The 21,447-nt window shown below is 40.8% G+C and overlaps 1 protein-coding gene and 1 long non-coding RNA gene across 6 annotated transcripts in view; one reads left to right on the forward strand and one right to left on the reverse strand.

Moving 5' to 3' along the window:
• LOC133549461 (uncharacterized) overlaps nt 1–7,979 on the forward strand; it is a 36,757-nt gene extending 28,778 nt beyond the window's left edge. For 3 of the 4 annotated variants that reach the window (XM_061894892.1, XM_061894893.1, XM_061894895.1), the window contains 5 exons: nt 106–171; nt 6,770–6,832; nt 7,113–7,169; nt 7,270–7,398; nt 7,602–7,979. In XM_061894892.1, the coding sequence (XP_061750876.1) occupies nt 106–171; nt 6,770–6,832; nt 7,113–7,169; nt 7,270–7,398; nt 7,602–7,882 (596 nt within the window). In that variant the 3' untranslated portion in view covers nt 7,883–7,979. The remainder of the gene's footprint in view (nt 1–105; nt 172–6,769; nt 6,833–7,112; nt 7,170–7,269; nt 7,399–7,601) is intronic. The other variant, XM_061894894.1, reaches the window with a different exon arrangement.
• Nucleotides 2,031–4,273, reverse strand: LOC133549499 (uncharacterized). 2 transcript variants are annotated; one of them, XR_009806093.1, is made up of 5 exons: nt 4,141–4,273; nt 3,019–3,093; nt 2,756–2,820; nt 2,515–2,610; nt 2,031–2,417 (listed from the first exon to the last, which is right to left on the reverse strand). It is a non-coding gene; the product is annotated as an uncharacterized LOC133549499 (long non-coding RNA). The 2 variants fall into 2 exon arrangements; XR_009806092.1 differs by lacking the exon at nt 4,141–4,273 and having other exon boundaries at nt 3,019–3,274.
• Nucleotides 7,980–21,447: the final 13,468 nt, after the last annotated feature.

Raw genomic sequence — 21,447 nt, forward strand, 5'->3', positions numbered from 1 at the left:
TTCCAGGAATAACTGTGTTTTCTACTTTTCATCTCCAAAAAGGATTAGCTCTGCCCTAATAAGATTAGCTGCGTCCCCTTAAACTTTTCTCTTGTTCTTCTTCAGGTCAGGCCCAGCAACTTTCCAACATGGAGGCACGACTCACTCACACCCTCAACAAAACTCACACTGGTACTTTTTATTTCAATATCATCTTCTTCTCTCATGTATTATTATATATATATATTGGCTGGTTCGAGTAGCAGGTTATAGTGCAGCGAAAGTGACCATTAGCCAGGGCTTTTGGGTAGCAGCTGAGGAGATGTTCTAAGGAGCATCTACCAGAGCAAAGAGAGAGGAATCTGTCACAAACCCAAAACCCACACCCCCCACACTCCCACACACACACATGAAGGTTTGCTGGCATTAAGGACTGCCTGCAATAGGAAGCGGACGCGGTGCAAGCTCTCCTATCTAGCCAATACTCCCTGCTGCCAGAGTTCCACTTGCTCTACCTTCAAGCCTGCTTGGATCTCTTCCTGGAGTCGAAGGGGTTCTCTCTTTGCCCCAGGCCCGGCTGACTTAGCACTTAATGAAGTAGCCTAAGCCTGCTCTTCCTGTTACTAAGACGCCCATTGGTGCCTTTTGCCTTAGTAATGACTGCCACCTACAGTACTTTTGTTGCCCTCCACTCCCTGCCTGTCCTCACTTCAATCCTGCAGTCCCTAGAATCTCTATCTTGATGGGCTTCCCTAGTGCGGGCCACTTTCGATTTTTCAGGGTAGCTGCCAGGGTGTTACTTGTCCTGTACAGGGCAGCCCTGTTGAGGCTGTGGGTAAGGCTCAGCCATTTTGGAAGAAAGCTGCTGAGCTTTCTTTCAAACTTGTCTATCTTCGGGAGCCACCCTCCAAGCTCTTCAGTCAACTTCTGAATAGTAGCTGGAGTCAAAGAGCTTTCCCAAACTAGTGACCGTATGGGATTTTCATTTCAGAGATAGAGAACTGGAATTTATCCACCACCTTACCCCTCTTTAATACCATGGACCATGACTTGGAGTGTTTGAAAACTAATCTGAGCTCATGTGATGAGTCTCCCCAATCACTGACTGATGTTGGGATGGGAGAGTCATCCATATAGGCTTTTAAAGGAGGCTGTCCAACACTTCATCTGGATTATCTGCATTCCACCTCAGCAGCCTTCACCACCATGTTCCTCTCTAGTGCCAAAAGGATAACGGAGATAGTACAACCTGTTAACATTCTTTTCTCAAGATGATGCCAGTCTAACCCTACCCAGCCAGAACCTGTAATTATAATAATCCAGGATCAAGTTTTTGATCTTCTTGGGAACATGGTGGCGGTGTAGCGCAAGTTGAAATAGATTGTGTGGAATGGACCCGTAGGATTTAGTAAGGTGCAACTACAGCACAGCAAGAAAGACCGGTGGGACTACAAAAGTGTGCTCCTTGCAATCCAGGGATTGCACCCTTCTACACTGAAGAGTCCATGTAGTTGCTTTCAAGGAGGAACTCACCCAGTGGGCACAGAGACGTTTAATTAACGTTGAAACAACGTTACTTTCCCGTGTTGAAACAACGTTCGATTTGGGTTGAAAATGAAAGTTGGATCAACGTTTAAATACAGACATTGAATCAACGTCAATGTTTCAACGTTGATTCAACTTTCAGTTTCTACCTAACAGAGACGTTTAATCAACGTTGAAACAACGTTACTTTCCCGTGTTGAAATAACGTTGGATTTGGGTTGAAAATGAAAGTTGGATCAACGTTTAAATACCGACGTTGAATGAACGTCAATGTTTCAACGTTGATTCAACTCTCAGTTTCTACCTAACAGAGACGTTTAATCAACGTTCGAACAACGTTACTTTCCCGTGTTGAAATAACGTTGGATTTGGGTTGAAAATGAAAGTTGGATCAACGTTTAAATACCGACGTTGAATCAACGTTAATGTTTCAACGTTGATTCAACTTTCAGTTTCTACCTAACAGAGACGTTTAATCAACGTTGAAACAATGTTACTTTCCCGTGTTGAAATAACGTTGGATTTGGGTTGAAAATGAAAGTTGGATCAACGTTTAAATACCGACGTAGAATCTACGTCAATGTTTCAACGTTGATTCAACTTTCAGTTTCAACCTAAGATCAACCAACCAATTATCAACGTAATATCAACCAATATATAAATATAATTAAAGACAACAAAACATAGTGCATATATAGCTCCAGGCTGAATCCTGTTAATGCAAAATTAAAATTAAGTTCAAAGAAAATGGAGAATGTCAATCGATATAATTATTTATTTAGCCTGTGATGCCCATCCTATTCCTCCCTTCCGTCCAGGGGCATATTTCAGTTTATTTTTTATGGCATCATGGACCATCGTTTCAGTCCCCTTCTGGGTGTCCAAGACACTAGCTGTAGACAGGCAAAAAGAATACAAATTAATTAAGGGTGCATGTGATTTACCCCAATCAAGTTGATGTAATTATTAAACACACACACACAAACTCACCTGTGACTAAATCGAGCAGCTTCGTCTCGGCAAAGCTATTTTTTTCCCCCTCTCCCCTTCATGTTCAGATTGGACATTAATTCATTTGTCATGAGCCTGAAATTGAACACGCAAGTCATACATGCAGGCCAAAAAGTACGGATTTTTGCATTATTATAATTCCCGATCTAGCATTCATAGATTAGAATTTGGGTCTTACATCGCCTATTTTTAATACATATAAAGAGAAAGAGGAAAATACCTGTCCATGCTGGTGCTTAAACAGCTCTTTAAGTCATATCCACCAATCTTTGAGAGCCTGGCTGTCTGCAAATATACAAGAGAATGTGTTTAGCATACATTTGGGGAAGGGGCTGGCAAACACATACATACATTCAAGTATAGGGCCTGTTTTATCTACACGTGTTTTATCTACACGATTTCAAAACCTGAAATATCTATCTAAATACAATAATATTTCCGATGTAAAAACAGCTACACAATTATAATGTTATAATTACTTACCAGCAAATCTTTCTTGCTTGGTTGAGTTTTTATCAACTCGTCAAGGTCGAGTAGTTCCTCCACTGTCTCCAATTTCTGCACATGGAAGGACAGTTTTATCAAAAAATTATCCTTTTTGGTATCATATGTATCATAGCAAGTGTACTGTGTCGTTCCATATGCATAAACTGAAATCATTGGTACATTGCCTTGCATTAACGTTCTGCTTTTCAATTACCGGTAGTGGTACATGTACATAGACTTAGGTGCGGACCAGATGAAACGTGGGGGAGGGTATGTTTTTTTTCTTGGAAAAAAAGAGGTTGTTTAGCAAAAACTGAAAAATAAATAGTTTGTTCTCCTGACGTATATATATATAAAAAAAAAAAAAGTTCGCTCCGGTAAGCTCTGCAAAAAAAAAAAAAGTTGGTTGCCTTCTTGTGCCAAGAGAAAAAACTTTGTACCCCCCAAAACTTTCTGCGCTCCGTGCAGTCTTTTATTGTCAATCATAAAACATCTTTCAACAAAATCTGTCTGGATATTTTATTGTCATATATTTTAGTATACATGTTGGCCAACAGGTCAACAGTGAAACCATTTGGAAGTTTCAATACTTGACAAAAGCTCTTGTAATAGCAGTACTGGCCTTATCAGTAAAATAAAAAAATAAGTAAAGATCATAGCATTTAATATTACATGGATCCTTTTATGGGCGACCCGTGGACTTGCCTTTTGAGACAAAGCCTTACTAACAAGTCAAACTAATTAAAAAGTACCTGTACTTAAAATAAACTGGCAACATTTTAAATAAACATTAAAATGAGCCAGAAAAACCTAACTGCCATCCAGACGGGTGTTTTGAAGATCAAAATCAAGAGGAAGTAAATTAATACAGTGACTGGCGCGGCTGTAAAAGACAATGGGTACAGAACCCAAAAAAATTGTTTGTTTTGTGTTAGCCTGGAAAAACAATTGTTTGCTTTTGGGCAGGTGGGGAAAAAAATTGTTGTCTGCTTGGGGAGAAAAAAATGTTTTGCTCAGGTCCAGTTTATACAGTCAAAATAAACGTTTTCCTGCAACCCTCTTGTGAAAGGGCCAAAATTATATCGATATAAATAACCAGTATTATCTCAAGGTACAAACCTGAATCTTTATGGACGTCGATGGTTTTCTTTGCAGTGAAATAGTTCAAATTCCAATTCAAATCTTCGCTCTTAGTCTTGCTTGCTGGACTGGAAAGGAAGTACTTCAGCACGCATGCGCACAAGCTTGGCTTCTAGTTCACGCTGCCATCAAGCAACGGTTTCGTTGAAAACTGTCGCAAATGGCCGATGCGCGCAGAATGTTTGGCAAGTTGAATTGTACACGTTGAAACGACGTTGAAAAGACGATGTCCCCCAATGATGAAAACAAACCAGATTTGCAACATATTGTTGTGATTTGGTCGGGATATGGTTGAGTGACGTCGTGACGTAATTTCAACCTCACCTCGACGTTGAACTAAGGACGGGTGCCCACTGGGCAGTCAGTCTTCAGGAGACGATGCCGAAGAACTCCTTCCCTTCCACACACAGTAGCGAGATTGTCCAAAACCGGTTGATGTTTGGAATTGTCCAGGGTCGACACCGCCGTCTGCCGGACTGCAGCTGGGATAGGCTCCAGCCCTGCTTAACCCCAAAAGAGACATGTGGTAGAAAATAAATGAGGTTTTTCGAGTCCTTCTTGAGAAGCCAAACTCCCTCTGCTCACCTCCACTATTTGGCCACTCGGAGGTATATGAGGACAACTGCCTGAAGAAAATATGGACACTTCCAGTCGGTGATTGCTTACATAAGTATACACGAGTTGACACATCTCTCACTCCAATGGGCATCAGCATTCCCAGGAATTTGGAGCAAGAACAATAAAGAAGAGTACTGGAAAAGCCAGATGTTGTGCTGTTTTGTCACGATTCCATCGTTTTGTCACTCGGCTTGGTCCCTCACTTCCAATCCTTTTCTTCTTATTGATGTTTGAGGGATAGAATCAATCTCATTGTACTTTGATAAAACAAAACATCAAAATGTGGAATAAAAGAGCAAACAGGTCAAATTTAACAAGAAAAAGGTGTAATGTTGACTGTAATAACACACATTTTAAAACTGTCTTGCTCAAAAAATAATGATTTAAAAAATGACTTATTAAATTATTACATTAATGACCTATTCAAGGCTCCAATTACAGTACCTCACATCAAATAGTCCACTTTAAAAGTTTGGGGGGTTTTGCAAATGTTGTGTTTTTGCAATATAAAAACAATGTTTTCTATGTCAAAAAGGTAAAAAAAACAAAAATGACAATAAAAAAAACACAAAAATAACCATAAGTTAAAAGTTCCGGTTCGCCCAGCAAAGTACCAATGCTTGTCACACACACTCGAGGTGTGGTGAAATGTGTCCTTTGCATTTGACCCATCCCCATGTTCACCCCCTATGAGGTGAGGGAAGCAGTGAGCAGCAGCGGTGGCTGAGCCCGGGAATCATTTTGGTGATTTAACCCCCAATTCCAATCGTTGATGCTGATTGTCAAGCAGGGAGGTAACGGGTTCCTATTTCTATAGTTTTTGGTGTGACTCGGCTGGGGTTTAAACTAACAACGTACCGATCTCAGGGCGGACACTGTAACCACTAGGCCACTGAGTAGGTGAATTATAAGAAATAATAAAATCTTATAATAGACAAATTAAACTGAAATGTATCTAGATACTTCAGTGTTGAAAGTAAAAAATATACACAAGACTTATTTTTAACACATTTATGAGTGGGAACTAACCTGACTCTCACCAGATCCTTGTCGTTCGCTGAGCTCCACACATTGATCTGGGGGTTCTCAATAGGACATGTATTTCGGAAGACGGGGCCTTGTAAAAAAAATCATTGTATGTGATTGGATAAACCACTTGCACGTCATCTTGAATGACGTGCTGCTTCAACCACTCACATCGAAATCAACCCGTGGGGCTGATGAGACCGGCGCTGGGAAATCGAAACCCGGTCAGAAGAAGAGCCAAAACATGCTTGCCACCAATAAATGCCTTCAAAACCGTTCTCTGTTCAATCGTTTAAATAAATAATATTTGATTGATGTCGCAAAACAGTTGCAATAGCAGAATCAATGTCAGCACCCGACTCCTCGCACCGTGCTGCCATTGCTGTTTGAATCAAACAGTCAGTTCGGCGCTACGTCACATTTATGAAATTCCGCCCGACGATCCTGAGTGGTTCATTATTTTTTGCTATCTGGAAGGAGTTTGCAATGCACTCGAGCCCAGATCCTTGTGTCGAGCTCAGTGAACTACCAGGGTTTGGCGAGAGTCAGGTTAATTGGGAACCCTTTTGGATACCCCACAATTTTAATGGCATGCTTTTTAAACTGCCATTGCTCTAAAAATAATAATCCATCAAAACAATGTTGTTATGAGTTGTTGGCATTATTGTTGAGGAAATATTGCACATTTTGTGTTTTTGCCTTGTGAAAACAATCACTAAATCTTGAGATTTAGTGATTGAAAGTTATTTGAAAAAATATATAAATTATTTTGAACACTTTTATGAGTGGGACCCTTTTGGGTCCCCGAGAATTTTAGCGGCATTTTTTTGTAATTATCATTGAGTGTGTGTGTGTGTGTGTGTGTGTGTGTGCGTGCGTGCGTGCGTGCGTGTGTGTGTGTGTGTGTGTGTGTGTGTGTGTGTGTGTGTGTGTGTGTGTGTGTGTGTGTGTGTGTGTGTGTCAGTGTTGCAGCACAAGTTGAACATAACTGATCAGAAGATGAACGTATTGAAGACGACAACAGAAGGTCAGTGTGTGTGTGTGTGTGTGTGTGCGTGCGTGTGTGTGTGTGTGCATATGTGCGTGGGGACGTGCATGCGTGTGTGTGTGTGTGTCAGTGTTGCAGCACAAGTTGAACATAACTGATCAGAAGATGAACGTATTGAAGACGACAACAGAAGGTCAGTGTGTGTGTGTGTGTGTGTGTGTGTGTGTGTGTGTGTGTGTGTGTGTGTGTGTGTGTGTGTGTGTGTGCGCGCGTGTGTGTGTGTGTGTGTGTGGCTGACGTGCTGTTTTTTCTGCCACAGAGCTGATGTTGCGCGTGCATGTTTTGGAGCAACACGGCCAGCGGTCAGATGACAAAGGTGTGTGTTGAAGTGTGCAGTGAGCGTGGTCAGGTGGCAAAGGTGTGTGTTGAAATGTGTGCGGTGGGCGTTGTGTTGACGTCAACGATGTCGTCACAAGGCGAGACAAAGGTGGCCTTCGCCGCCGCACTCACCGACTCGGGGTCAGTGGGACCCTTTGACCAGGAAACTACGCTGATCTTCTCCAAGGTTTTCACCAACGTAGGCCAAGCTTACGACGTGACTTCAGGTGACCATTGGATGCATGTGTGTGTTTGCGTGTATGTACTCGAGTGTGTATGCGTGTGTACATGTGTGTGTGTCTGTGGGTATTCGTGTGTGTGTATGTGTGTTTATATGTGTGTGTGTGTACGTGTGTTTATATGTGTGTGTGTACACGTGTAAGTATGTGTGTTTGCGCAACAACGTCACCCTAACCTTCCCTGTGCGCAGGTGTGTTCACGGCTCCCGTCGGCGGCGTTTACGCGTTCAGCTTTACAGCGGCCGACTTCTTGAAAGGCTACATGGGCGTCACCTTGTACCGCAACCAGCAGCCAATCGTCTTCAGCCTTGACCTCAACGACCACGGCGGCTATGCCTCTGTCGCCAATGGAGTGCTGCTGGGGCTGGAGGCGGGCGACCATGTGCGCCTGAGTCTGCCCGCCAGCTACCGTCTCTACGACGATGCCCGAAACTTCAGCGTCTTTAGTGGCTTCATGCTCTTTGCGCTGTGACTCATCGTCTGCAAATAGACAATCTTTGTAATCAGGAAGCAATTTCAAAACGTGTCTCATTGTTTCCATGGTTACACTAAAGTTTTTTCAAACGGCAGTCTGTGGTTTTTGCTCTTTCTTCACACATTCACATTTAAATGGAGCAGGTCTAGGTGTCCTTAAGGGGAAGGAACTCCCTGTTGACCGCAGCAGAAGTGTGTACTCCTCCAGCAGTTTTGCCTCCAAGAGCCCCCCGCCGGATCCCAGAGGCAGAGAGTCAAGTTCCGCCCCCATGGCCTGGAGGACTTCTGATAAGTGCTGGATCATATGATTCCGAAGGTTTCAAATCTGCATTGTCCCTTGGCTATGCGTCACCGCCAGCCTGAGGCCCCTACCCTGGCATGAGACCAACGTACGGCCTGACTGAGGAGCAGAACTGGACGAGAGCACAAATGAAAGGAGAACCATTGAGTAAGTTGTAAAAGTTTGGCTCGTACCTTGCAGCAGAGTTCTGGGAAAGGAACCTGGACAAGATGCTGAGGCTCTCGTTGGCTATGTGAGCGCTTCTGCTCGGTCCATCTGCCAAAAAAATAGAAACATGTGCCACGTGCACCTTTGGACTTGGAGCAGAGTCACCTGTCACCTGCGACGTGATGAAGTGTTTCTTCAGGAAGGCCTCCTGGTCCGGAGTCTGAGGGACAGGCCCCGCCTCCACCTCCTTCTCCAGCGAGTTTCCGTCCTCACTGGAGTGTTACTTTTCTGACAAGATACAAATCTGACTCTTTGACTTACCTGCACTGGGTCAAGGTCCTGATCAGAGGCCTCACCTTCTGTGCCGGTTCTGGACTTGAGTTTCTGGAATTGAATCTGGACTCGGTTTGACCCTTTGCCAGGCCGCAGCTCCACTACATGTTCCTTTCACCTTAAAGTATTTGCCGAAAGCAGACCGAGTCAAGCGTGTGGCGGCCTGGGTTAGGGTTGGGGTTAACCTAACCCGTTGACCTAACCCTCTGTGCATGATTTACAAGTATACTCTTAAGAGTATTACAATAACTATACAGTTTACTTGTTGAATTATCCTTTAAAGAGCTGAAAAGTATTTCATTGTAATAGTTTTAATATTGACACATCTCATCTGTGCATATACTCCTTAGAAGTATTACATATATGTTAATAAAGTACCTGTGAATCTGGGTACTTGTTGAAGTATCCTTTAAAAAGCTTAACACCAAACGACTTCTTAGTGGTTGAGAAAAAGTGACTCAAAGTAATATTTTGATATTGACACATCTCATATGTGCATAATTTAATACATTGCCCTGTGGAGTATTACATAATTCATAGTAAAGTTCCATTTACACGTAAAAGTACACTCTATATTAAAGTTGAAATGACAATAGGGCTAGGGTCAGGTAACCCTGACCCTAACCATACTTTATTAGGTTTAGGTTTATGAAATCTGTGTCAATATCAAACCATGACTATGTATCACTTTTTGGTAAGGCTGATTTGACCTTTATAGAGGGTATTTCAACATTTAAACAGTACTTTATCATAATATATGCAATACTCCTCAATAGGTTTGTTAACTATAAACCGATGCGACCGCATAGTCAGTTGCAGAAGTTGCGGGTTCGGCTACATCAGTTGCAGCCCTGTCAATCGATAAGGTTCAGTTGTAAATATTTGGGTTAACCAAGCAATAACGTATAAACCGTTTGTCACGCCGAACTAGAAATCAGTTTTTGTCTTTAAAACAACTCATGAGCCAGGGTTAACCGTTAAAAGAGTCATGTTTCGTTACTTACGTAACTAGAGACGAGAATAGATGTAGATGCATGGACTGGGTGTCACGCCAGACTACCAATCAGTAGACAGTTTATCTTTAAAACAACCATGGAGCAGCATTACTGCCAAAACTACACAAACTCAAAGAAAAATGTAGTAGAAAAACAATTTTCTTAAAGTGAAAGCAGCACGAAGTAACTTTTAAAGCTAGATAAGATATATTCATAAGTTTTGGACTTACAACTAGGTGGATGACACCTATATCATAGCCTGAGGGGTCTGTATCGCTTTCACTAGCACTTTGTGACTTTGAGGAGGGGGGCAGGCACCCTGCCACACAAAAAAAAGACAAATGTGCTGACTTGCTTTACGGCATACGTACTACCCTTTTCCCCATTCGTTAAAAAGACGGAAGTCGATGCGAACGCCTACGTGCCGCCAGAAAAGAAGAAGAACATCAACATGCAATTACTGCTATCATGACTGATGCTCCAAAACAAACAGACAAACAAAAAGTTTTGTCTGAGGAGACAAAAAAGAAAATTGGAGGCTCCCGAAATAAAATGACAGTGAAGAAACAACATTGGCCCGGCTTTCCCTCACTGGCGTGAACTCAAAGACGAGGAATTTCAGACCGATGCTGCCTTGAGTCTGTTCCTACTAAATTTGTAAGTGACTTTCCATGCTCAAATCAAAATGCTAAAACAAATGATAACTATCGGAAATTTGCGTGGCAGCAACAAGTAGCCGCCAGCGTGAAAGTTCCACATTACTCCCATCAAAAAAAACTCTCCTGCCGGTCTTTCCTTGCTTCGGACCGGCATCCGCCCGATTCATTCTTGGTAAACGCAATCCAAGATGGTTTTTTAAAAGTGTCAGCTTTTTAGCATCAGCATTAAAGACCTCATATGTATGATAATATTACAGTCAGTGTGACACTATATACGCTAGGCATCATGGTAAATGTGGTCTTCTTTTGGCAAAACACTCCCGCTTTGATGCACTGGCGCCGCCAAAATCAACCAAAACTGTAAGTTCTTAAGAGGGGATTTAAAAATATTTTTCTTCAAGTTAATACTTTTGCCACGTTTTTTTCCATTGTTTGTTCCATACACGCACATTTGTGTTTCTCACTAGCAGACGCCAAAGTTGGCACTCTTCAGGGGCAAAACATGCACATTCCAGTGTCGAGGGCCACGTTTGCAGGGCTCCGAGCTCTCTTGCAGGGCCCCCAGAGATCCTTTGTGAAAAATGGAGGTGATTACATCGACATGATCATATTTTCTAATCAAGATTTACATTTCGATTGGTGTGTTTTTTTTTACCTCGCCCTTATGAAATGACTTCTTTCTCTACCTGAGAATGTTTTTGATTTACTTTTGGACTGTTGGAGGGTGGGGAGGGGGGGGGGGGGGTTGTTCTTTGTATATTTGTGGGACATCTGGGATCTGTCCCTGAAAGGGGGGGGGGGGTACTGTTATGATCTGCCACCCGGATCATATATGGTTTTGGGTTTTGAGTCTTTTTGTATTCCCTGATTATTTTTGGACACTTCCGATCCCTGGTTTGTGCACTTCCTTGTTTTGTCTGGTTACCTTGGTTTCACAATTGTCCCACCTGCCCTTGTTTTTACGCACACCTGGTTTTCATTGATTGCTTGAGTATTCAAGCCTGCCTTCTACCTCAGTTTTGCCTGGATGGTTTGTTTGCTCCACGCAACATTCACGTTGGTATATTTTTGATGTTTTTTCTAGTGCTAAGTCTCGCCTTAGCTTCCCGTGCGCTCGGCACGCTTATTTTGGACTCTTTGGACTCTGCTAAGTGTTAGCTTAGCTTACTGTGCGTTCGGCACGCCTTTTCTTTGCCTGTTTTGTACCAGTGTTCTTTTATTTTTGTATTAAATCAAGTCTTACCTGCAATTCCTGCCTTTCTTGGTCCTCGTGCATCTTTGGGGTGACAACGCGCATCCACGATGAGTTACCAACACGTCAGATATATCCATGTTTGGTACAGATTTACCCAAAGTGCTTTTGCGCAAGTTTGCCATTGGAGTCCGATGTTGTAGTCCGATGGCTGTTCACCAAGTAACACCTCAGAAAACAGTATTACCATAATGAGCAGGGTTAGGGTCTTCCTCTTAACCCAAACCCTAACCCTTAAACCTAGCCCTTAATCCTAACCCTAACCCTGACCTTAAGGCGGTCGCATTTCTCTCCCTCCCTGTTTTTTCCCTGCTTGCTCTCATTTTATTACCTATTCTGTGTTATATGTGTTTTATGTTGCACGATTGCACTAAGAAAAATTCCTAGTTTGTGAAACCGTTCTCAAACAATGGCAATAAAAACTCCTCTGATTCTGATTCTTCTGATTCTGATTTTGATATCTTGTCTTGTCTATACCTTTAAACTTAGGGGCGATGGACGAATGAGCAGCGCTTTTGATAGCCCCTCCGAGCCCCCCTCTGTTGCAAGTTTTGTGGATTCTGTGTAACATGTTTATGTGTGTTTATGGCTATCGAGTTTCTTTTTCTCGACTTCAGTCTGGACCCCCTCTCCAAGAGCCCTGTCTGAAACTGATCTTTTTATTACTCACCCCCAACCCCCTCCCACACACACACACACACACACACAAACACACACACACACGCACACACGCACGCACACACACACACACACACACACACACACACACACACACACACCCACACAGTTTGAACAGTAACACTGTGTTTTAATATAGGAAAATGAAACACTTTATTATGTGTCCATTTAGGAAAGTGATGATGCATCGTTTTAAGAGACCTGTGGTCAGTAGGAAGGCAAAATGACACATTTAGAAAATGTACCTATTAAGTTGAACATACTTGAGCTAAGGTCTGCGCGGTATACACGGCATGACGCCAGAAACGGTATAAATTTGGCCACAGCTATCGTCATGCCATCATCGCACCTGCCTTCAGGTGAAAATGGCCACAGGCACAACGAAAAAGGAGGAGCTGGTAGAAAAGAAACAGTGCTACATCCGTAATTTGGACGTGGTTCAGAGTTAAAAAGTAAGGTGTCGAGCAGAAATTGTCATTAAAAATTATATGATAAAACGCCAGGACTTGGTTGGTAGTCAATCCATCGAACGGATAATGAGAACCAACTCAATAACTTTGTTGTCAGCGATCACTTGAGTTGGGGTTAACGTGACAAACCCTGACCTGTTTTTTATTTTTCATAAAATAGTAGAGGTGTGTTTTTAATCACTTCAAGACACAGGCAACAGTCCAAACCTGCAGCTGGGCACTGTGGGTCCCTTGAAAAGACCAAGGGCATTTACAAACCAGGACCAGACTATGACTGGGGGAAAGCTGCTTTATAATTCTACAAACTTTATGGCTGGCTCACAAGACGGATGGAGGGAAGTGGTGTTCTGTGGGGATTAGCCTTCTGCTTTGTTTTTAGCCCCGCTCGACATCCGCGTTTCCGATCACACCTCTGGCGTCTGCTCCGTAGACGGCCCCCGCTGCTACTAGACTCCCCTGCTTCACAGGCCGCTGGATGTAGCCGCCGACGTATTCTCATGCTAGTTAGCAAGTCTAGCACGCAAGCGTGTCACTAGATCAGCAACGAACTCTGAGAATTCATTGATAAAGTCCGAATAGGGCCCTGGGGGGCGGTAGATAACAGCCAGGTGTAGAGGCAGCGGTGTGACAGACCTCATAGTAAGCACCTCAAACGATTTATATTTATTATTTATGTTAGGACTAAGGTTAAAGTTTTCGTTGTATATTAGTGCGACCCCCCCACCCATTTTAAGCGGACGGGCAATATGCGCATGTGTAAAGTTAGGGGGACATGCCTCATTTAGCGCAAAAAAGTCGTTTGGTTTAAGCCAGGTTTCGCTGAGACCGATGACGTTAAGATTGTTGTCTCTGATAATATCATTAACTAACAACGTTTTGGGAGACAACGATCTTATGTTTAAAAAACCTATATTATAGGTAGTGGGCTGTTTCAGGGAATTTTTGATCAAATTATCCGTAGTAGCAATATTAATAATGTTGTGTTTTTTATGCCCAGTGCATTAAGTATAGTTACGACCATATCTAGGAATTGATACGACAGGAATTTTCCGATTGTTTGATTGTTGTTTTGATAAACTGCACGCATCATGGTTAGCCACCTCAGTAACGGGGATTTTCCGATTGTTTGTTTGTTGCTTTGATAAACTGAACGCATCATGGTTAGCCACCTCAGTAACGGGGATTTTCCGATTGTTTGTTTGTTGCTTTGATAAACTGCATGCATCATGGTTAGCCACCTCAGTAACGGGGATTTTCCGATTGTTTGTTTGTTGCTTTGATAAACTGCACGCATCATAGTTAGCCACCTCGGTAAAACACATGTCCAACTCTGAAACACACAAAGCAGAAAAAACGTGTTCTAATTTAACTGACTCCTTACCCAGACCAGTACTTTATCAATGAATTCTCAGAGTTTGTTGCTGATCTAGTGACACACGCCGATAATATAATCATAATGGGGGACTTTAATATCCATATGAATACCCCATCGGACCCACCGTGCGTAGCACTCCAGACTGTAATTGATAGCTGTGGTCTCACACAAATAATAAATGAACCCACGCATCGCAACGGTAATACGATAGACCTAGTGCTCGTCAGGGGTATCACCGTTTCCAAAGTTACGATACTCCCGTATACTAAAGTACTGTCCGATCATTACCTTATAAAATTCGAGGTTCAGACGCATGTTCATCAAACCAATAATAATAATAACTGCTATAGCAGCCGTAACATTAATACAGCCACAACGACAACTCTTGCTGACCTACTGCCCTCGGTAATGGCACCATTCCCAAAGTATGTGGGCTCTATTGATAACCTCACTAACAACTTTAACGACGCCCTGCGCGAAACCATTGATAACATAGCACCGCTAAAGTTAAAAAAGGCTCCAAAAAAGTGCACCCCGTGGTTTACAGAAGAAACTAGAGCTCAGAAATTATTATGTAGAAAGCTGGAATGCAAATGGCGCACGACTAAACTTGAGGTGCACCATCAAGCATGGAGTGATGGTTTAATAACTTATAAACGCATGCTTACCTTAGCTAAAGCTAAATATTACTCAAATCTCATCCACCGTAATAAAAAAGATCCTAAATTTTTCTTAAAAGACCTAACCTCGATCCTGACCTCATGGTAAACTACCGACCGGTGTCTCACTTTCCCTTTATTTCAAAAATCCTTGAAAAAATTGTTGCGGAGCAGTTAAATGAACACTTAGCGTCTAACAATCTATGTGAAACCTTTCAATCCGGTTTCAGGGCAAATCACTCCACGGAGACAGCCCTCGCAAAAATGAATAATGATCTATTGCTAACGATGGTTTCTGATGTGTCATCTATGTTGCTGCTCCTCGATCTTAGCGCTGCTTTCGATACCGTCGATCATAATATTTTATTAGAACGTATCAAAACACGAATTGGTATGTCAGACTTAGCCCTGTCTTGGTTTAACTCTTATCTTACTGATAGGATGCAATGTGAGCTCGGACTACGCTAAGGTAACGTGTGGAGTTCCCCAGGGTTCGGTCCTTGGCCCTGCACTCTTCAGCATCTACATGCTGCCGCTAGGTGACATCATACGCAAATACGGTATTAGCTTTCACTGTTATGCTGATGACACCCAACTCTACATGCCCCTAAAGCTGACCAACACGCCGGATTGTAGTCAGCTGGAGGCGTGTCTTAATGAAATTAAACAATGGATGTCCTCTAACTTTTTGCAACTCAACGCCAAAAAAACGGAAATGCTGATTATCGGTCCTGCTAGACACCGAACTCTATTTAATAATATAACTCTAACATTTGACAACCAAACAATTAAACAAGGCGACACGGTAAAGAATCTGGGTATTATCTTCGACCCAACTCTCTCCTTTGAGGCACACATTAAAAGCGTTACTAAAACGGCCTTCTTTCATCGCCGTAATATCGCTAAAATTCGCTCCATTCTGTCCACTAAAGACGCTGAGATCATTATCCATGCGTTTGTTACGTCTCGCCTCGACTACTGTAACGTATTATTTTCGGGTCTCCCCATGTCTAGCATTAAAAGATTACAGTTGGTACAAAATGCGGCTGCTAGACTTTTGACAAGAACAAGAAAGTTTGATCACATTACGCCTGTACTGGCTCACCTGCACTGGCTTCCTGTGCACTTAAGATGTGACTTTAAGGTTTTACTACTTACGTATAAAATACTACACGGTCTAGCTCCATCCTATCTTGCCGATTGTGTTGCACCATATGTCCCGGCAAGAAATCTGCGTTCAAAGGACTCCGGCTTGTTAGTGATTCCCAAAGCCCAAAAAAAGTCTGCGGGCTATAGAGCGTTTTCCGTTCGGGCTCCAGTACTCTGGAATGCCCTCCCGGTAACAGTTCGAGATGCCACCTCAGTAGAAGCATTTAAGTCTCACCTTAAAACTCATTTGTATACTCTAGCCTTTAAATAGACTCCCTTTTTAGACCAGTTGATCTGCCGTTTCTTTTCTTTTTCTTCTATGTCCCACTCTCCCTAATGGAGGGGGTCCGGTCCGATCCGGTGGCCATGTACTGCTTGCCTGTGTATCGGCTGGGGACATCTCTGCGATGCTGATCCGCCTCCGCTTGGGATGGTTTCCTGCTGGCTCCGCTGTGAACGGGACTCTCGCTGCTGTGTTGGATCCGCTTTGGACTGGACTCTCGCGACTGTGTTGGATCCATTGTGGATTGAACTTTCACAGTATCATGTTAGACCCGCTCGACATCCATTGCTTTCCTCCTCTCTAAGGTTCTCATAGTCATCATTGTCACCGACGTCCCACTGGGTCATTATTGTCACCGATGTCCCACTGGGTGTGAGTTTTCCTTGCCCTTATGTGGGCCTACCGAGGATGTCGTGGTGGTTTGTGCAGCCCTTTGAGACACTAGTGATTTAGGGCTATATAAGTAAACATTGATTGATTGATTGATATAACCTCAGAAGTACAACAATTCTTATGGGATATAAATAAACACATATTTCACTTGATTGAGTAAGTAACAATTCCATGCCCACCAACTCTCCAAGAACCCCAGTGAAGAAAACCCAGGAAGACCGGAACAGCTTGGGGACAAGGGGGGTGCATTTTGAGGCCAAGGGAAAAAAACCACTCATAGCCATAGTACACATCCATCTTACATGTGTGTAAGAGGGAAACATCAAAGAACACAGAGGACATTAAAGACATTAAAGCTGCAGATACAACCAGTCACTTCTACATACAGCTATGAATAAAAAGTAGAAGAAACATATCCACTGTGGTGGCCTTTGCGGTGTTTGAGATGTGATGACATCATCAATAAAAATACATAAATATAATCATGTTTGAGATGTAATGACATCATCAATAGAAATGTGTATACAAGCATGTTTGAGATGTGAAGACATCATCAATAAAATACATAAATATGATCATGTTTGAGATGTGATGACATCATAAATAAAAATACATAAATGTAATTATGTTTGAGAAGAAATGACACCGTCTTTAAAAATACATATATAATCATGTTTGAGATGTGGTGACATCATGAATAGAAATACATATATAATCATGTTTGAAATGTGATAACATAAATAGTGCAAACGTTTTATTAAAAGCCTTAAATAATCCCATGAAGTGATGTTTACAAAGTATTCAATTATTCTCATTTTGAAACATAAATTCCATGTTTTGAAATATCAGTAATATACAAACTACTGTATTTATGTTAATATTTTTTAACAATCAATGCATCATTTATTCTAATCATTTGCTTAGTGATTTTTAAAATGAGAACTGTATCTACGATCTACATACCTGCTATTTTTATGTCACCTTTTGTTTGTTTAATTTATGGATTACATCCCATTACTCATGCTGAAAATCATATTGTTTCCATTGAGGCCACCACTGTGGAAGTTCTGCTTTTTCGTCTTCGTCTGATATTTATTTTTGGCGGCACTGTCGACCTTAAATCGACTCAGTAGCACCACCTGTTGTTGAAGAGAGTGCAAACAACTGGCGAGAAACACCAAATTGCGCGTGTGGAACAAAAAATGGAAAAACCGTGACAGAAGTATTGACTTGAAGAAAATGTTTTTTCTACTTGCAAATCCTTTTGAAACTATTTTCGTTTGCTCACAACGAAGGAGACAATAATGGAGGACACTACTGGAGAAGGTTTGGTCCCAGAGACTGCAAAGGAGACCCCTCCTGGTGAAGGTGTGACGGTCACTGCGCCTGAAGACCAGCCAGACACAGTTCCTGCGCTGAGTGGGTCTACACGCAGACTTTTGTCCTTGGTGCTGTGGAAAAGAGCCTGGTGGAGTCTGTGCAGAGCTTGGCCTTGAACTAAATTAGTTCCGAGGTTCCCTGAAGGCATCTACTTGCTGATTGGTCAGTCATAAGGCCATGCCTCAGGAACTAACTCCTAGCTAAAAAATAAATTAATTAATTTAAATCTTCCGCCCGATTGTAGCTGAGATAGGCGCCAGCGTCCCCCGCGACCCCGAAAGGGAATAAGCGGTAGAAAATGGATGGATGGATGGAAAAAAAACATTTTTAAAAGGGCAAAAAGTCTGAATCTGGGGGAAAAAATGTGTGAAACTTGAAACAAATTGAAACTGTAAAAAATACGATTTGGGGCTTCATGGCGTGGTGGGTAGAGCAGCCGTGCCAGAAACTGGTGAATTGCAGATTCGCCCCCGCTTCATCCCATTCAAATCACTGGGTTGTGTCACGCTTCACCCTTGCTCCCAATGCCACTCACACTGCTGAATGAATGAACTGGCAGCCTTGCTTTCATCATACTAGCCCAGGGCAGCTACAAATGTAGCTTACCACCATAAGGTGTGAATGTGGAGTGAATGAATGGTGGGTTCTCACTTCTCAGTAAAGCGCTTTGAGTGTCTAGAACTGCGCTGTATAAATGTAATCCATTATTATCATTAAAAAAAGATTTGAATCTGAAATGTCAAAATACAGGGTGTTGCAGAAGTCTTGGGCACATTTCAAGTCCTCGTTTTCTTGCTGAACGATGACTGTTAGTAAGATGTAACTGTGACCATTTTACAAATAGATGTATTCAGTTTTTTGTAATGCTCATGGTTTCTTTCATATTTTTTCAGATCCTGTAATGGCATTCACTCAAGCAGAAAAGGCCTTTTGCGTCCTAGAATTGGCAAGAATTGGACTGTCGGTTTTATGCATGCCGTAGGACCAATGGAGCTCACATGGAACATCTTTAAACATTCCTTGAAAAAACTGGAGATTACAAGCTCAGATGGATCAGATGTGTTGTTGTATCCTTCTGAGTTTTCAAGATATTCAATGTCAAAATGTGACTTCTGGAACAGCCTGTGTTTGAAAGTGAAAAGGGAAATTTTTTTTTTAATTTTAAAAGAATTATAAGTGTGAATCAAAACTATATTTAATGTAAAAAAAAAAGTTAAGTTTCTGTTTTTTTTATGTCGAATACACTCATGTATTTGACGACATTCAGCATCAAACCTTTAACCTTCAGTTTCAAAGTAAATCATTTTCAAATGCAAAACGTTTAGCTAGGTAGAGTTAACCCCCCAGATGGACTAATTCTTTAATGACACCCACGGAAAATGTGTGGAAAATAAACAATGCCAGGTGTTAATGTGTAGAAATATGGGGAGAGTTGTTGTACTTAATTCGGCCACTGGATGACACTATAAGACCAGGTGTGTGGGTTAGCCTTATGGCATACAGAGTGACTGCTTTAGTCTGTACACATACATACATACATATACACACACACACACACATATATATATACATATATATATATATATATATATATATATATATATATATATATATATATATATATATATATATATATATATATATATATATATATATATATATATGATGAGGGCAATGATAAGGATTACGATAATGAGGATAATGATAATCATAAACAATAATAATGAGGATACTAATGATAAAGATGATGATTCAGAGGATTAACAGGATAATGATAATCCTAAACAATAATAATGAGGATAATGATGAGAATAATGATAATAATGACAATGATGAGGATAATGATCATCATAAACAATAATAATGAGGATAATGATGAGAATAATGACAATATTAGGATGATGATAATATTGAGGATAAGGATTATGATAGTTACAATGGTGGGCTTAATGATAATAATGATGATGATTTTGAGGACAATGATACTCATAAACAATAATGATGAGGATAAGGATAAGAATAATGATAATGATGATAATCATAAACACTATTATGAGGATAAGGATGAGAATAATTATAATAATCAGGATGATGATATAAATGAGGATAATGATAAGGATAATGATAATGATGAGGATGATGACAATCATAAACAATAATTATGAGGATAATGAAGAGAAAAGTGATAATGATTAGGATGATGAGGATAATGGTATTCATAAACATTAATAATGACGATAATGATAAGAATATTGGTAATGATTAGGATGATGATATTAATGAGGATAATGATATGGATTATGATATTGATAATGCTGAGAATAATTATAATGATGGCGATGATGAGAATGATGATCATCATAAACAATAATGAGGATAATGATGATGATAATAATGACAATGATGAGGGTAATGATAATCATAAACAATAATAATGAAGATAATGATGAGAATGATGATAATAATAACGATGATGAGGATAATGTTAATCATAAACAATAATAATGAGGATAATCATGAGTATAATAATAATAATGATGATGATGATGAGAATAATGATCATCACAAACAATAATATTGGTGATAATATTGAGAATACTGATAATGATAAGGATGATGATATTAATGAAGATAATGATATTGATGAGAATAATAATGATGATGATGATGATGATGATGATGATAATGATGATGATGATGATGATGATGATGATGATGATGATTATGATGATGATGATGATGATGATGATGATTAGTGAACAATAAGATTTTACGTCAAAAAGTCAAGACCGACAATAAAACCGTCAGACAGGTCGGGACCAGGGGCGCGTCCAGACTTGGTTTTCTGGGGTGGCACCTAGTTCTGCAGGGGTGGCGCCCCTAAAACAGTTGGTGTACCCCAGGAGCAGCTGTAGCTACTATATTAGTATGGAGTAAACCTTCTTGCTGACATAAAACAATATTGCAAAGTATTGAGCTGACAACAAAATCCTAAAAAAGTATGTCAACGTTCCTCTTTAATAAAGTACACATTCCAAAACCTTTATTTACATTTAAAATCCTAACACGGAATGTCAAAGTTCCTCTTTAATAAAGAACAAATTCATAAACCTTTATTAACATTTAAAATACTAACAGAGTATGTCAACGTTCCTCTTTAATTTGGTACGCATTCATAAACCTTTATTTACATTTAAAATACTAACACAGTATGTCAATGCTCCTCTTTAATAAAGAACAAATTCATAAACCGTTATTTACATTTAAAATACCAACACAGTATGTCAACATTCCTCTTTAAAAAAGTAAACATTAAAAAAAAACTTTATTTACATTTAAAATACTAACACAATATGTCAATGTTCCTCTTTAATGAAGTGCAAATTCATAAATCTTTATTTACATTTAAAATACTAACACAGTATGTCAATGCTCCTCTTTAATAAAGAACAAATTCATAAACCGTTATTTACATTTAAAATACCAACA

This window comes from Nerophis ophidion, linkage group LG03 (genome assembly GCF_033978795.1).
Source record: "Nerophis ophidion isolate RoL-2023_Sa linkage group LG03, RoL_Noph_v1.0, whole genome shotgun sequence".
NCBI lineage: Eukaryota > Metazoa > Chordata > Actinopteri > Syngnathiformes > Syngnathidae > Nerophis > Nerophis ophidion.